Source organism: Sitophilus oryzae, unplaced genomic scaffold, assembly GCF_002938485.1.
Source record: "Sitophilus oryzae breed Bouriz unplaced genomic scaffold, Soryzae_2.0 scaffold_864_pilon_pilon, whole genome shotgun sequence".
Taxonomy (NCBI): domain Eukaryota; kingdom Metazoa; phylum Arthropoda; class Insecta; order Coleoptera; family Curculionidae; genus Sitophilus; species Sitophilus oryzae.
Genome location: NW_022147488.1, coordinates 1,510,235 through 1,529,041, shown reverse-complemented (window position 1 = coordinate 1,529,041; position 18,807 = coordinate 1,510,235). Strand labels below are relative to the sequence as shown.

The window sequence follows — 18,807 nt, the reverse complement described above, 5'->3', positions numbered from 1 at the left end:
CCAAGATAGAAGCATCAGCCGGACGCCGGACCAGAATCAGCTGTTAAAAATAGATAATCCCTGCCAATACGCTTTAATGCACAAGTCAACCCAAACAGTTCTCAATTTGCACCATGTACCGAAATTACCGTTATGAAATCGTAACTAAACGATTCCAACGTGGTTGGTACGCAAATATGATCGTCCGATAACCGTCAAATCTCGGTTGGAACACATTTGAATTACTACGCACGAGCGTGATCGTTCGGTGACGGTTCTGCGGCGGGTTGGAACAAACCTAATACTAACTTTTTCTTACTAAATATATTTTTTATAAATTTTGAAGAATGTTTGATAAAAAGAAAGAATGTTAATTTTGATACATTTTCCTTATTATTAGAAAGAAAAATTCATATTTCGGTATCTACTATTTGGAAAATATATCTCATCTCATACATATACAGGGTGCTACAAATTCGAGGTACGAGTATTGGTATCCCGGAAACCGTAATAGATACGAAGATGGTTAAATTGGGACAAAGTTGCTCCTTTGGATGTTCACCAAGATGCCATCAAAAAAGTTTTAAAAATTTCAAGGATTGTTGAGTTTTTTGAAAATAAATTTTATTTTTTCTTGTAGTTACTTTTTAGAAAATCAAAAAACGAAATACACATTCTCATAGCCACTTTATTAGGGCTATCTGATTCGTTTTAACTTTTATTTTTTAAAAATGTATGACCGGTAGATTTAACAAACAATATTTCAAAAAACCTGACGCAATAATTGTTTGAATCGGCCTTTTTTCATTAAAAGGGGATTAAAAAATGTAAATATCTCATATTACCTACACCGATCGGCATGAAAAATGGATACCTTAAAATCTTCATGAATTAAAAAAAAATCAATATTTTTTATTCTGGTGAGCCGATTTTAATGATTTTTAAGCAATTTGTAGCTAAATTATTTGACTATTTATACTCTCTTTAAATTAAAAAATTAAAGTTTCCATTTCACCAGTATATGTACAAGGAAAAACAAGATGCTATTTTGGCGCAATTTTAAAACACCCTGCGGAATGGTTTAACAAAGCCCTTGAAAAAGCTATCGGCGAGAGCGCTGGAGTCATGATTACTAAATCCGCTTAAGATAGGCTGGTCACGGACGCAGGATGCAAGAGAATCGCCTACCGAAATCTCCTCTTTACGGTGAACTTGTAGACAGTAAGGAGAAGCAGAGTGGCCAACTCAAAAATGTACAAGGATATTTTGGAGGGAAGCAGCGCACAATAGAACGTAATGGGGAGGAGCATTGTAAACTCAGTTAACAACGACAAACAAAAAGTAAGCAGGCAACAAAGTCATGAGATTTTTGAATGTCCGGAGTGCGGAAGATCACCTATCAGGCTTCTTAGTCACAGAAAAAGAACGCTTTGCATAACCATTTTGTGATACGTGTCATATACTCGTCAGCAAGTACTCGTAATAGCAGTATGTAGCACATTACCATCAAGGTGCATTTTTTCTCTGTAGTTTGTAGTTGGTTTATCGTAATAGTTTTTATTTTTTATTGGACTTATTCACTTTGAAAAAGACAGTACCTAACAATTTACAGTAATTTGAGCATGTTTCATTAAAATATAATAAAACATAAAGTATCCACTCCTAAGTGCACCTTGATGATAAAGTGGTTTTTAAAATCCTTATTTTGTTAAACCATTCCATAGGGTGTTTAAAACATTAAAGAAATACTTTTTCCTTCTTACTAATTTTCTTCCTAGATGCTAAAATGGTTATCAAATCAAATGTTCAAAGTAATAAAAACTGAAGTATTATCATAGCCCGGAATCCTTGTGTTCCTAAAAGAGTGTTAAGAGGGGTTATTGAAAGAAGACTTACCAATAAAAAACCATGTGTACGATTTGCCATAGAGGTTGTGCTTGTAGAGTTCGCACAGGACTCGTCTGGCAGCCACAACGTAAAACAGTCCCACTATCACACGCGCATCTTGTCTTCGAAGATTTCTGACAGCGTCTGACGGATCTGACAAGAAAGATTGCCTAAAATTTGAAGAAAAAATAATAGGATTAATAAATACTATTATTAACTTTGATATTTTGTTTGTTCAAGGAACATATTTTAATTCCAAAAATATCTAGTAGTCATATGTCCACGGAATATTGGGACACACTGTATTGTAATACCTCCTTAATTAAATAAGAACGCCACGAATAAATATTTAAGTCAGTCGTATAAGTAAGATCACGGTTGTGTCAATTTTGTTGAGAAGTCTTTACCTTAGTATTTTTATTCAGTAGGTTATACAGGGTGGTCCGAATTGTATTCCGGAAGTTAAGTAAAAAAGAAAATTGCGTCAGAAAATAAGTAAAAAAGTTCGTATAGATGTATGTCCTAAAATGATTAGTTTCGGTGATACAGGGTGTACAAATTTCATATTTATTTTCATTTTTTCCAATTAATTTCTGAAGTAAGGTTGTGATATTTGGATGCAAATTGGGGTATGTGAGCTTTTTAATATCAGAAATTTTATTTTGATGTCAATATGACTCCTACTAGTAGAGGGCGCCACCTACGTGTGTTTTAACTGTTTTGAAACGTAATAAATTTTTGTCCGTACCTGTATAAAACTACCAAGCGAAAAAATATACATCTCTGTGATTTTTTACGTAAAAAATATCTATTATAAACTTGTGTATAGTGCTAATAATAAATTACAACAATTATTAGGTAATCCAAAGGATAAAACACCTCCACTGGAAAGGTCGGGTATTTATGAAATTTCTTGTACAGATTGTAATCAAAAACATGTTGGGCAAACTAGAAGACCAGTATTAACTAGATTTAAAGAACATTTAGCTCAGATAAGATATGGTAGACCGGATAAATCTTGCGTTGCCGAACATATTGTTGATAAAGAACATTGTATAGAACTTAATAATTTAAAATTAATTAAACAAGTCTCAAATTACAGGCAATTAGATGCATATGAAAGCATCAGAATTAATAAATGTAAAGATAGTATGAACAGAGACAACGGTCCAATTCCTTCAAGTTCTTTGTTCCTACTACTCTAGTGGCGGAAATCTAACTGTTACGCTCAGTAAGTTCTGACTCGGTTGGCTAGATTTTGCCACGCCCACTCGGTGCCCACTGGGCGAGTATATAAACGCTCAACTTGTAGATTGTACTTTAGTTTATAATCATCTGCTGATGATGCTAACATGGTTAGCGAAACGCGCGTCCAGTGTAAAAGTAAAAGTGTTTCGGTGTATTGTGGTGATTTAGTGATTTTATTTTGAAGTTTGCCATAATTTATGTCAATGATGACATATATTGATAATTTCGATTCCAAATATCTCGAGAACCATTATTCGTAGCGATTTTTAACAGAAGACCTTTTTTACATTAAAAACACCGTAAATGTATATATTTTACTCACTAATTTTAAACAGGTAGGTACAGACAAAAAGTTATTACTCTTCAAACTAGTTAAAAAATATGTAGGTGGCGCCCTCTACATGTAGGAGTCATATTGACATCAAAATGAAGTTCTTATGTCATAAAACTTCTGGACATCAATTTTCATCCAAATATTGACGTTACTTCAGAACTTATTTAGAAAAAATCGAAATAAAAATGAAACACCCTGTATCTCCAAAACTAAGCATTTTAGGACATACATTTATACGAACGTTTTTACTTATTTTTATCTTCAGAATATGCTGCCGAAGTTTCCGGAATATAGTTCGGAAAACCCTGTATAAAAATCTATTCCATATCCGTGGCACTGTATAATTATGGAATATTTACCTAGTAACAATTTCGATGCCTGCCTCCGAACATCTCGATTCCAGATCTTCCACGGTCGAAATGAAGACTTCTTCCGCTTGCTGCAAGATGGCGACGCGCGACCAACCAAACTTCTTCATGAGCTTGATGCGCGTCGGATTGTGGACAGTGGCGGAGGGATGGGTACGAAACAAGGTGGGGAACCGGTTCCTGTCGGACAGTGCGGGAGAACTTGCCCCGTAACATAGCTGAAACAATAGAAAAATAGAACAATAAAGTTACCAGAACAGTAAAAAAAATGGGTAAGTCAATATATAACTATGAGTGCAAATAATCGCTCTAACAAGCTCTAAAGGATAATTTAACTTTAACTGGGAAGTAATACAGTATTACTTCAGCAGTCTGGGCAGATATCATTCCGGCATATGCCCGGGTTACCGAGGTACCCGGATTACTGGAACTACTTAAATTTATTTCTTTAGAAAATGCAAACAACTCAAAAATTGTCAATAACGTTTATTAATCTAAATTATAGATTCCCATAAAAATCTAACTAGAACTAGTTTCCCATAAAAACCTGATTCCTCGCTGCTTTACTATATGGATTTGATTTTTCATCTTGATGAACTTATCTGCGTTGTATACTTGTTCTTTGCATATTGTCATATCTAGAACACCAGATGGTGTTTCTGATTTTGTTTACCAATCAATGTCATTCATGTGGCCTCTGATGTAGCCGAAGTAAAGGAAAAATTGGAAGTTTCAGTGAAATTCTTATTTAATATAAACTTTGTGTTATTATTTTGTATATATACCCAAAAGGAAATGGAGTTAGGTAGCAAACCCAGTGAGCAAAGTTTTATCACATTTAGGGAACATTGGTTACGTATCTGCGTTTTATTGCTTCGTATAAGGCAAAAGATGGGTCTGGTAACGTAACAACGACGTCACCTAGAACGCATTTCCTTTAAAGGAATAAAATGCTCACTGGGAATGTAAAGCAATTGCATTAACTAATAAAGTGACTTTTTACGACCATAAACTAATCATGCGGACCTTGTTTCTTAAAGTTAAGTACATTGAACAACATCTAGACCTGGAGAGAACAGGAGTAATCATGAAAATTTTGTAAACTATGAAAATATAAATATTGATTAGATTTGTTATTAATTTATTTTAATATCGACCAGTTAACTATATGACCACGTGTCTGCAAATTTTCATCACTTGAGCCGTCTGACGGGTTTAATTAAGTATTTTTCAGTATTAAACTCCATTGAAAATAGGTATATTAAAATTATCATACATTAAAAATGCGTAAAAGATAAATTTTATAATAGAGGTATTGAAATTTAAAAAACGTCCACATTTGACATATCTAGTATTTTACCAAACCGTTCCGTATTTAACCGATGTTTTTTGAGGAACCGCTCTTTACCGTAGTTTACCGATCTGGTTCACTTGGTTTTGCAACAGAATACAGCCTATATGACACTAAATTATATGTCATAAAAATCTCGATTGTTTATCTGAAAAAATAAAAAGTTATTAAAGTGAACCACATTTAAAACGCACCCGGTATAGATTAAAAATTCCAAGGCCTTAAGTTGTAAATATACTCTTTTTTTTTCCTCGGTAAGATTTCGACAGTCGATGACAGAAGAAAAGCACTGACTTCCCATACCAAAGGTCCGACGACTCTTTAATAGAGCTAAATCCAGTGGCGAATGGCAGGTCTACAGCGAGCAATTAACTGAGTATAAGAAGGAGATAAGAAGGGCAAAGCGGTCTGACTAAAAGCGAAAACATCACTTCTACTCCTGATGCAGCTAGATTACACAAAGCTATGGCCAAGAGTGGATCTATCCCCAACATGGCACTTAAGAAATCTGACGGAAGCTACACGGAGGGAGAGGAAGAGAGAGCAAATCTCCTACTTTATACACACTTTCCAGGCTTGTCAGTCTTGCCAAATTATGGGTTATAATTTTGTGTCAACTTATGTCAAATATCTGCGTTTTGTAAGATGATGCATTTTGATTCATGATATTACGTGTGTTTTGTGTCTTTTGAAATCAAGTGGAGGAAAAATCGAGGGCAAAATAACTGTAGACCAAATACGTTCAAATAAAATATACGGAGGGTACCGCTTAAATTCCTGTCCCGATGTTGAAGGATGGCTATAGAATGTCAATGCATTTCCTACATAAGTCTATCCTTGTTCGGGAGGAGGTTTTTTGCGCTTGCTCGATCTGTAAGCACTTTGATTGGACAGTTCCAAATCATATGATATGTTTTGTTTTGGTTTTATTTATTTTAAGTTGATGTTAAAGACGTTCTAATAATTGAATTAAATCTTTCGAAAAATTGGAAGCTTTTTGTTAAATATTCTGAAATCCAATAAGTTTGATAATGTAACATTATGCGCATATTTATCAGTTGAGATATTTTAATCGTATCCAACATGTTATGGCAAAACACTTTTTCGACCAAAAGTTTTCAGATATCTTCGATTTAGTTATTTTCGAATGTTTATTTTGTTTATATCTATTACAAACTCAAGGAGCAACAGTTTTTTACAAGTAGTGTTAATTTTGATGCTGGTGCAATACTTCTACTTGTTCTTGTTTGTCTTGTTATTGTATTAACGTATACCGTTTTTTTAAATAAAATAACTGGATTACATTTTTTCAGTAATCACTTATCAGTCAAATTTTAAACATATTAATTTCCTGCTATGCATTCCAGTTGTACCAACTTATTTATTTTAATATGAAATAAACTACTTTAAAATTAAAATGACAGACACATCTATCACTGTCAAGGATCTTGTCGTTGGACAGATTATAATTAACTGTGGTGTTTGTCAAATTCAATTATGAAATCTGAAAATCTAGTGTACCTTCATTTCATACAGCCAGGATTTATCTATTTATATTATCTTTGTGTGAAGAATTGGCCTACTTAAGTAGTCAATAGTCACAATAATAAACCTTCTATATACAAATTAATTAACTATATTATACTCTTATCTAAAGGGTTTTAAATTTGTTACATAAAAAACTATAATAAATTTGTTCTGTAATAATAATATTTATGTGAAACATATTTCATTGCTATATCTCTCGTAATAAATATTTAGTAGCGACAAAATAACTTTAAATCTCTCTTTTAAAACTTGTTGCTCGCTAAAAGCATTAAGCTAAACCACACAGAGATCAAGTAGATGAACGTCTCCATTGTGTTTTCATGACACTTTACTACGAATAACCACGTCATATACGTCCATCATTTATTTTATGGCATAGACCGGCGTATATAAAAATCCATCAGTTTACTACATAACGTTCTCATTGGTAACTGAAGCAAAGATATCTCATCGGGTTTACTGGAAAGTCGCTTTCCGATAATTTTACACAATGGGCGGTAAAAGATTTCATGTTCAAGAAAAATCTGAAAAAATCATTTCCATCACCTTGCATATCGATTATAATATTCTATACTTATTGAATACTTTTGATCTAAGTATATAAACAAAAGTTAATGTAAAACAAAAATGAATTACATCTTTTTGGTACCAAATGGTACCAACTAAAAAGAAATCATGGAAAACTACTTGGCAAGAGAGTTGGTATTAACCATTATTTGATATTGACATTATTTGGTATTAACCATTATTTTCATTAAACCAAATGAAAGAAGCAAAAAATTAAAGCCTTGAAAACCCTACATATTATATGCTTATTCTCTGTATTAAGTTCATCAGACCGAAGGAAACAGTCATTCGCCGACCGGTTTCGGAGATTAATCTCCATCGTCAGGCCGACTTTGCTGTAACCCTCGATCTGACAAACGAAAAGCAGAGAATAGCATTTCAGTACAAAACGTACTACTATGGCGAGTGTTAGACGCTCTACGCCATCTAGCGGCAGCTGTGACAATCACAGATCGTACCGCCAAAAATAAAACCAGCGGCCTACTGGACAAACATGCTTACTTCATCTACGTTGCCGTAGATGGAGCTCAGGCCTAGGGTTTATATAAATAAACAAAATGAAAGAAGCGTTAATTTAATAATTACTAAAACCAGCAGTTCCAAAAATATATTTAAAAATAATTATCTATTAACATGGATTTGGACGATAATAATAGGTAAGAATACTAAATTTATTTCTATATTCGGTATAAAATTGTTTATTAGGTTTTTAGTTTGCGATGTTTATGGTAAATAATTTTCATGTTCATTGCCTCTGAATTCACATGAGGACAGAGATGAGGATATCTATGGAAAAGTAACCACAAGAGGAATTGTTACATCATTTAAAAAATGTTGGGAAGTTGAAGTTTCCCATCGAAAAGTAGAAAATGCCAATGCAGATGAATGTATTGTAATTGTGATAGAAGTAATTCCAAGGGTGAAGTCTATTATAATTAGTGACCTGTGCTTCTTTTTATATGTAGATGTTTCAGGTTTTGAGAATAAATCGGTTGAACGAAACCCAAAATTTAGAGGAAGTATTTGCATACCCAGAATATGACCATCAAGGATTATATAGCTCAAATTTCCTTTAATGGTAGGCAATTATTCAATGCAAATTAACTTTTTAAGTGACTGAAATATTAAATAGTTTACAATATGGTATATCACTAAAAATATATTACTTTTAGGTACAATTAGTGCCCGATACATTTCAAAAAGTAGAATATCATGTTATATTAAATGAGGTGTTGTACCAACAATCAATTTATATTAATACCGGAGATTAAAAAATAACAGAATAAATAGTTCTTTTTTTTATACTACAAAAATAAACTAGAATACAACAGTATTTAAAAAATAAATAAAAAGTTATGTCCCGGCCGAGATTCGAACTCCGGTCTCTCGCTTCCTAGCCCGACTCCATCCCGACTCCTTACGCACTGCTCCACAGTAACTTGCTTAGCGATAATTCAATGACGGTATATAAACAAAAAAACAGGTTTATAACAATATCTTGACGATTTGAACTGGCGCGCGAAGAGTGCTGACCAATAGCGCCAATTATCACCTGTGACGTAGCGACCAACCTGCGCAATATCATACCTTGTATTCTTTGTACCATGACTTTGCTGTAACCCTCGATCTGACAAACGAAAAGCAGAGAATAGCATTTGAGTACAAAACGTACTACTATGGCGAGTGCTAGACGCTCTACGCCATCTAGCGGCAGCTGTGACAATCACAGATCGTACCGCCAAAAATAAAACCAGCGGCCTACTGGACAAACATGCTTACTTCATCTACGTTGCCGTAGATGGAGCTCAGGCCTAGGGTTTATATAAATAAACAAAATGAAAGAAGCAAAAAATTAAGGCCTTGAAAACCGTACATATATGCTTATTCTCTGCATTAAGTTCATCAGACCGAAGGAAACAACCATTCGACACCGGTTTCGGAGATTTATCTCCATTGTCAGGTTTCGTTTGTCAGATCGAGGGTTACAGCAAAGTCGGTCTGTCGATGGAGATAAATCTCCGAAACCGGTCGTCGAATGGCTGTTTCCTTCGGTCTGATGAACTTAATGCAGAGAATAAGCATATATGTAGGGTTTTCAAGGTCTTAATTTTTTCTTCTTTTATTTTGTTTATTTATATATACCCTACCAGGCCTCAGCTCCATCTACGGTAACCTAGATGAAGTAAGCATTATTTTTATTGTTAACTCACCCTATAGAGAAAAGCTTTCTTAAACAACTGCGCATTGTAGATACCTAATATTTCCTAACGTAAATTAAAAAAGAAAAATAAGAAATGGTAATAATATACTGACCAATTATGATACTTTTGTGTTTTATCTAATAATGGTTAATTTTATTTTTTGTAACAATGTTTCTACTTAACTGAAGCTTTAGTTTTTATTTATTTTTATTTATCACAACTTCAATCATGTATACCGGTGCGTCTCAAAAGTGGCTCACCTCTATAACTTTTTTATTTTTTCAGATAAAAAACGAGATTTGGTATGTTAGTATATGACATTACAGGATTACACACAATGACACAATGACAAATTAGGATTGATTGACGTTTTCAATTGTTTTTGATCACTCCTGTTTTACCGGAAATGACTACAACTTTTAATTTTTAAATGGCACCCTTGGTATATTTCTACTTTATTTGATAGAAAATGACACTCTGAATAGAATGCCATATACGCCATATATCAACTTTTGACATTTTCGCATATGGTTTATTTGAAATGTTAACATGCGGCTCATAACGATAATTTGACTCGAAATCCTAAGTGTGTGATACCAAATTATTCGTAAAAAAATTAATTTTTCCAAATATGCTAATGAGCACCATTATTTCATTTAAAAAAAATTGAGATAATATGATTAAAATTACCATTTGGGCATTTTTAACCGGTCAGGACAAGACACGAAAAACATTAAACGAACAAAACTATTTTTCCAAGGCTCCTTGATTAAAAATTAGTGTTTTAAACACAGCCACGAAACTTTAGAATAAAATTTAAAATACGATTTGTTTTTAAGCAAATAAAAATATACGTCAATCAATCCTAATTTATATCATATATTAACATACTAAATCTCGATTTTTTTATCTGAAAAAATAAAAAAAAAATATAGGGGTGAGCTACTTCGAGAGACACCCGGTATAGACATGTCTGAAATAACACAATTAAAATTATCTCGTTCTAATTAGTTCTGACGACGGAGAGGAGATATACTTTGAAACTTGTTGAAATGTTTTTATTGATCACACCTTAAAATTAGTATTTTTGTTAACTGTGTTATTGGTAAATTTAATACCAAACAAGGGAAACGACAGAACAATATTGTTAACATTACAAAATAAACTGAAAGTTTTGTTTGTAGAGTTGAATTAGCTAAATAAATGATTTAAAATAACAATATTCCTAAAATAAAAATTGGTCAAGTGCGAGTCTGACTCGCGCACGAAGGGTTTCGTACCATTCATTATCTATACAACATTAGACGCTATTTTATTATAAACTTTTTTTCCGATTTAGCTGAAATTTTGAATGCGCGTATAAGTAATTAAAAAAATGAAGAAACGCATTACTAAAGATTGTATTAATCAAAAATAAATATGTAAAAAGTAAAAACAAATATGTAAGAAAATGTGAAATTTAAAAAAAACGATTAAAAAAAATCGCCTCGACTAGGATTCGAACCTGCCTTACTATGGCTCCGTCATAAACGCTTTAACCGCGCGACTACCGAGGACATGAAAGATTCTATGTAAAATTCTTACTTAAAAGATAATGTTTAGTGAAAGTACTTTTTGATTTATAAACATTTATATAATTCTGTTTTTAGTATTTGTTCTTATAGCGGCAACATAGATACATTATCTGTAAAAATTTCAACTGTCTAGCTATAACGGTTCATAAGATAGGCCTTTGTGACAGACGGACGGACGGACGGACAGCGAGGTTTTAGTAACAGGGTTCCCGTTTTTACCCTTTGGGTACGGAACCCTAAAAAGCTGTTTGGCGAGCCTTAAACACGGGCCAAATAAAACAAACAAAAATAAAAAAGAAGAAAAAAATAATTAGAAATACTTGTTCTGTTACATTTTAGTATATATTTAGATTGTAAGTTTCAGAATCATCATTTAATAATGGCAATTAAGTTAAGTGTATATTCTTTTCTTAAACCTGTTTAAAATCAATAAATATTTATTTCCCATTTTTTCCGTTTGTTTTTGTGTGAAACTAACGCTAAGCCTAGGGAAAAAACACCACCTACCTGCTGAGCCTGATCGAGGGTCAGAACTTCAATATAAGAACATCAAATTGGCGAGTCATCAACTCGAGGGAGGAGCTTCATGGTCAGGTCCTCACAATAGGTATTGACCCCAAATCCAAGGAGGCAATAGAGAAAGAGGGACATATCCTCTATTATAGATACGGGACAACACCGGTATCAGGTCTAAGGAGAGACCAAGTTAAAGAGGTTTATCCTCCAGCCTACACCTCACGGGTACCTCAACCGGAAGCAAGCTCCTCGATTGTGAAGAGCACGGAGGGCTAAACTCTAAGTGTGGAAGGGTGTATACCCTCGCAGGAGGTAGATGTTCACTCCTCGAAGGAAGAACATCTGTTGTCAGAGGAGGATGGGAAATACCCTGTCCCCTCTACAATAGGGGTAGGATGGGTTATAGACTGTGTGATGACTCAATGAAGGGAGGTACAATAGATCTTTAAGGTGGCAGTGATTAACCCCCCCCCCTTTCACTCATTCTACTTTCTACAAAGCTAAGCCTAGAGGTTTTAATAAAATATGTGATTTTATAATATACATAACAACATTTGTTAAAATCTTTTTTAAATTTCCGAATTAAAAAAAATGCGTATCTTACACTGTTAAATTATAACGATGAATTTATTCTAATAAATAAAAACAGCAATCCAACAAAAATACCAAAATGACATAAATTTAACCTATAAAAGGTTGTTTTACTCTAATTTAATTGGCGTTTTAATATATTAAGAATTATTACTGAAACGTATTATTAACAACACCAAGTATTTTTGTTAACTGTATTATTGGTAAATTTAATACCAAACATGGAAGACAACAGAATCATTTTGTTAACATTACAATATAAAATAAAGGTTTTATTGGTATAGTTAAATTAATTATATGGCCATGTAAAATAACAATATTATTAAAAAAATATATTTCACAAAGAAAAAACCAAGCTTTTTCAGTTATAATTATATTCTCATCACCCTAATTTCTATCGATTCCAAAATACCCTTCCTCTAAAGCGTGGGTTGCATAATAAATTTGGGATAATCCCCATTTCATTTAAGAATATCCATGAGATTAACGCCAGCGAAGCAACTTAGGCCACAATGCACCTCGTTCCCAAAGAATCTCTCACTTTTTTATTGTTAAAACACAGAAAACGTGGCAATTGTTAGGGAAAAGAAAAGAAGGTATTATTCTCAGATTTGCTGCGGTATCGCTGACGCTCGTGGAAAAATGTAGACGGGAAACGTCTTTGTTTGTTTCTTCAGTTTGTTTAGAGTGCTGAATAAAAATTGATTGTATGAGATGAATAAAACTTCTGATTTATTTATGTGTTTGTGGGGTATATTTCTTTTAGTAGAACAAAAGAAACGACAGCCTTAAACACGGGCCAAATAAAACAATAATAAAACTTAATGAACATAAAAGATAATTTTAAAAATAAAAAGGAAGAAAAAAAATAAAATCACTCGTTTTGTTACATTTTAGTATATATTTTGATTGTATTGAATCATCATTTAATAATAATTCTAATTAAATTAAATCTATATTTTTAATTACACCTCTTTAAAGTCAATAAATATTTTCCATTCTTTCCGTTTTTAGTGTGAAAGTAACGCTAAGCCTAGAGGTTTTAATAAAATATGTGATTTTCTAATAGAGATAACCATATTTGTTAAAATATATTTCCAAATTAAAAATATGCGTATCATACACTGTTAAATTATAACGATAATTTCATTAATTGATATTCAAATAAATAAAAACAGCAATCGAACAAAAACAAAATAACATTTAGTAAATAAAAAATACACTGACACTAATACTTATTATAATAATTAAACATTTAGTTTTAAGGAATACAAATAAGCTTGTACCGAAAGACTCTATCTTGAACGCAAACAAGGGGGCAGAGGACTGTTAAACATTAAATTATTACATGACTCACAAGTTAATGGTCTGATAAAATATTTTCGAGAAACAAGGATCAACTGGAATTTCCATAAAACTGTGTTAAATATAGTACTCTCTAACTTAATAAGTACAACTACAAAAATATACCCACACGACATAAGAGAACTGAAATGTAGAAAGCGAAACCGTTGCATGGGAAATATTCTAACAGGCTTACAACTTCAGATAAGAAATTATCGACAATTTGGCTGCGTAGTGGCGTCTTGTTTCCCGAGACGGAGAGTTTTATTACCACGATACAGGATGGTGTAATTTCAACAAGGAATTACCAAAAATAAAAAAAGTGCCGGTTATGTGGAAAAATGTCGGAAACCATAGAACATATCATAGCAGGGGATGTCCATCTATTGCCGCTACTGACTACACTAAAAGACGCAACCTGAGAGCAGCGATACCGCAGCAAGAATTAGCTTTGAAGACAAAATTAAAAAGTGAAAAGAACTATACTATAAATATATACCTCGACCGGTTGCTGAGAATAGTTAATACCTTCTCTATTTGGACACATCAATCATCACAGATAAACCCATTGCCGCAAATCGCCCAGATACTCGTATTACCATAGTTGATAAAAAAAAGTTGGCTATTTTATCGATATTTCACATCCTAACGGCAACAACTTAGAACAAAAGAAAAAAAAGAAGATTACTAAATACCAGGAGTTCGCTGAAGAATATAAACAGATACATCACTTAAAAAAATGATAGTAATACCGTTGGTAATATCGGCTATTGATTCTTTTAGAAAAGATTTTTTGGCGAAAAAAATTAAACTATTTGATCAAAGACTTACTGAGTTACTGCAAAAATCGGTAATATTAGAGACCTGCAGAATAGTAAGAAAAGTTTTGAATATTTAGTTTAAGTGGGTAAGCATATACACCATGCAAAGGTATCAAGGTACGGTTTTAACTGATTTTTTAAGCATTTTTTTACCATCAGCTAAAATTACATATACTAGAGCATTTATTAATTTTTTTGTAAAAACGCGCAATGTTTGTTTTTCTCTAAGACAGTCCCACTTAGCGTCTACTGTTAAATGCTTATTATTATTGATTATATGGTGCAATATAGAATAAGGAATGCTCTTTTAAATGAACCCTAGTTTGGATTCCGATTTCCCGGTCCGGAGTTATGAACATTTAAATCAAAACAGATCCAGCCCTCCCTAACCACTTCATTTTAGCAGATTGTTCTAACAAAAAATACCCGAAAAGTGCTTAAGATTATGACGTCTTTATTTATAGTAGGTACCCCTTATCTAGGCAAAATTTAAAAAAAAATCCATTTTCTTATTCGCCATAGCAGTCGCTTTCTAGCGGTCATTCTACAAACTTGAAAACAATTTTCTCATGACCTATTTAGTTATAATTTTTTTTCCGCAGACTCTACGGCTAATTTTTTCCAAGATACAGACGAGAGCTATTCTTAGTGGAACACTCGGTATATTATCATTTACATATGTTACTGTAAATGTCCGAAATGCGGTAAAACCTAGGCTAAGCGCGCTAAACATAGGCGCTAAACCATTTACCAAAAGCATTAACTAATTAGGTTAGCCTGGTTATTTGGAGGGTGTTAATGCATTAGTTAGCCTGGTTATTTGGAGGGTGTTAATGCAATGGTTAGCCTGGTTATTTGGGAGGTGTTAATGCATTGGTTAATTTTGTGGGGTTGGTTGGTTTTTACTACCACCTGCTTTTGATAAATCCTAGGTTTTACCGCATTTCGGACATTTACAGTAACATATATATTTTTCTTTTATATTGAAATAAATTTAACTTTGTATCGAAAAACATAACTTTTATCTTTAGAAATTATTTTTTACGGTATTCGACCTTTACTTCACTGAAAAACCTTTGATCTCGCAACTCCTCGGCGATTTCTTTTGTGTACTACGGAAATAATATGCAATATTTTCGTTCCGCTCTTTCAAAAGCAAACAGGATTATCTGATCGGATAGAAAGAAGAAACATTATAAATATAAAAGTTTAAAAGAACAAAACAACAATGATGAAAGAAGATAAAAGGGTTTGTATCATTGAAAATATTGAAAAAGAATTGTTTAGAACTCTTAATGTATTATGGTTATAAAATAATATCTTTTTTATGTACAGAAAAAAAATGGAAATAAAGTGTTACAAACAATAAAGTACTTACAGTTTAGTTATACTTGTAGATAGTTATTATATTTAGTTTATTATTAATACAGTTGGTGTTGGAACCTTTGGTAATAAGCATTTCAAATCATTTATTTTTAAAGTGACTGATATATTTGTAAATATATTGTATTAAGAGTAACTTTCATAAAACATAAAAATAGATAAATTTTACAGTTTATTAAAAATAAATGTTGTCTACAAGCTAGTAATTAAATCGCAATATTTTTGATAAAACTTGCATATTAACTAATATTAAATTTCACCTTTTAATGTTGAAGGCGTTTGTATATCCAGAGGTTTCAATTCTGTTTTCAATTCAAAAATAAACCAGTATTTTCTCAACGCCAGGTCCATATTTAATAAAACATTTTTTTACTAATACTCATTGACAAGTTGACAATTATGTAAAATACATTTAAAGGACATTATATGTATTTTTAGGCAACCAAATAATCTAAAAATTATTTTTCCTACCACTAGCGATATACGGTGTTTTTAGTTAATACTAAATTATTTTGTCAAAATTTCACCGTCTAAGTTTCCAGGCAATGCAATGATTAGAACTTTCAGGCATACAATTTTTATAGTATACCTTTTTTACCTACTACAAACAACTTTATTAAGTTGCGATGAATTTTTTACGGTTATTAATCTATCTCGTACACTTCGCACTAAAAGTTTCGCTCTAAAAAGAAAAATGTTCGACTACAAAGTCTGCCACTAAACATTTTTAAGTCAGGCAGTAAATAAATAAATGTGAAAACTTGACATTTTTTACAGCAGAGCTACCACCTGAATCCACAGCGAGAAATTTAAATCCCAGTTAGACATGGTTGGGAACAATAAATTTAAAAATCGCGCCTTGGATTACGTAACTAAAAGTTGGTATGGAATATATGTAGATATTTTATTACAAAATCATTGTAATTTCTAAAACTACTGAAGTTAAGTAAAGGAAAGATTTCAGTTAACGTCTCCTTTTTGCTGCCAGGGCTAATCTGGACGGAGCCACTTTGTTTACGCGGAATCCAAACCGCGGTCCTCGGCCATATCATGGTCAATGGTCTACCGACTTGGCAAGTGTCTAAATCAACTCTTACTCACGAGATATCCGATCTCATCCGGCCTCGAACCGGCGTGAATGAGCAGTGTGTGTCAATAGATTTTACATTTCTGCCTTTATTGGACAACAGCACGATACAGAATTTCGAACCGGTCACCCGTCCATCCATTAGTATCGCCTTACGTCGCTTATCTTCGGTGGTCTAATGGGAACCGGTGTTTCGACGTAGTTCTAAAGAAACTAGCAATGAACACTATATTTCTGGTTGCGAATCAGAAAAAAATCACAATCAGAAAAAAATCTATTCAAAAAAAACAATTCTGTACACAAATTGCATGCATTTTTTTTCAATTTACCCCTAATTTTTTGGAAACTGGACCTCTTCCAAATTAATTCCGCCATTATCTCCTCGTGGCAGCTTGATATTTGTTTACCCGCGTTGTTTTGGGATAAAATAAACGGCCGATAGGAGGGTTGATGGCCCCAGCTCGATTTCACCCTTTTAAAATTTAGTTAATTATGCTTAATTGTTAGCTTTGGCCCATTTGCGTTGCTGGTACATTTACGTTTTAGGAAAACATAATTTTTGTACGGAATTTATACCTTTTAATTCTCTTGATTAGAGGACTTAAAAGTCGAGTCATTAAGGCAGAAGTATTATATTACAAGATAAAAAATGAATCTTAAGTGAAATACGATAAGTATTTATTTTTAATTAATTCTCTGATTGGCAACATGATAAAGCATTTGTATAGCAAATTGATATTTCTGTTTGCATCCCCTACAAACTGTTCTTTATCTGAGCTCTCTTTTGTTGGTGAGGGGTATTTCTGAGTAATACCGTTGTTTAAAGAAATAAGAAGATGCCCAACCTTATGGGCGATTTTGTGGCACAAAACCTGTCCGTGATCTAGCTGGCGATACCGTCGCCGCCTGTCCGAAATTTTTAGATCAGCTTTCAGCCGCGCGCCGATCTGCGCTAATTCTGTAACTTTGATATAAAAACGTTACGCTTTCAAAACGGTGAGCGAAAGTATGCGATAAGCGGAACGTCAAGCAGTCGATTTTGGTATTCTCGTTGCTGTGCGAATCGTTTTCTGGATACGCGTTGAGCACATATTGACAGCATCGTAATTTCGCAGGTATCTAATAGTCAAATGTAACTAAAACCATGAAAAATTTCAATGTTACGTGAATTTTATAACATATTGTTGAGTTATGTCAACCTATTTTTTCTATGGATATGTCATTATTCTTATTATACGAGGGAAATGTTGAAGACGCTTCTCAGCATTTTCGATGTTCTGAACAATATTTATAGCTACCAACTTGTAATTTGTCGATTACTTATTTAGGAATTTATAGAACATGTAGTAGTTTTCACTAAAGAGCAAGATAACGCACGAAATCACAATTTTTTCGATTTTCACTGACAGTTCGACAAGCAAAACGATCCTTTAAGGTAACCGTTTTCAAAGCGCTTAGCGCAATCAGTAAAGACGTTAAGCGCGTCAGACGAGAATACTCAAATCGTTAGTTAAGTGCGCGCTGAGCAAAAATTAACGTCATATACGCTGAGCATCTAAAAGCGCTTAGCGTTTCCTAAGTTACAGAATTCGGGCCCTGTACTGTACCTTAATTCAGTATGCTTTCAGTCGACCGAGTGGATGAATGGCGGTAACGCGCGAGAGGAGAAGTGATCGCGGCAGTGTTGCCACAGCTACCGCATTCGGGTTAGATCTAACCCTTTGTAAAACAATTTAACCTCGTTATTTTGTGACAATGTACCCCGATAAAAAATAAGCTTGTGGCAACACTGGGGAACGATCTGTGCCATACATGGCTAAGAAAATCACTATAATAAGCTTGAAACAGTACCAACCATGATTTCGTGCATATTTTCATCGATAAGTTTGTTGTTTCTGAATAACGGTCTAAGTAAAGCATATAGCTCTCTGCCATATCAGAATTAGAATTTAGAGTTAGTAACTTGCATTTTTTCAGCGAATTAGTTGGTGGAAATTGCACCTAAGCT

At 33.2% G+C, this 18,807-nt stretch overlaps 1 protein-coding gene across 1 annotated transcript in view; it reads right to left on the bottom strand.

Annotated features, from left to right (window-relative positions):
* The window catches only part of LOC115890425 (gamma-aminobutyric acid type B receptor subunit 1), a 635,424-nt gene that overhangs the window by 197,208 nt on the left and 419,409 nt on the right, over nucleotides 1-18,807 (bottom strand). The window contains exons 4-5 of the mRNA XM_030910650.1: nucleotides 3,808-4,034; nucleotides 1,876-2,036 (exon numbers count right to left, since the gene is read on the bottom strand). Of these exons, the coding sequence (XP_030766510.1) occupies nucleotides 1,876-2,036; nucleotides 3,808-4,034 (388 nt within the window). The remainder of the gene's footprint in view (nucleotides 1-1,875; nucleotides 2,037-3,807; nucleotides 4,035-18,807) is intronic.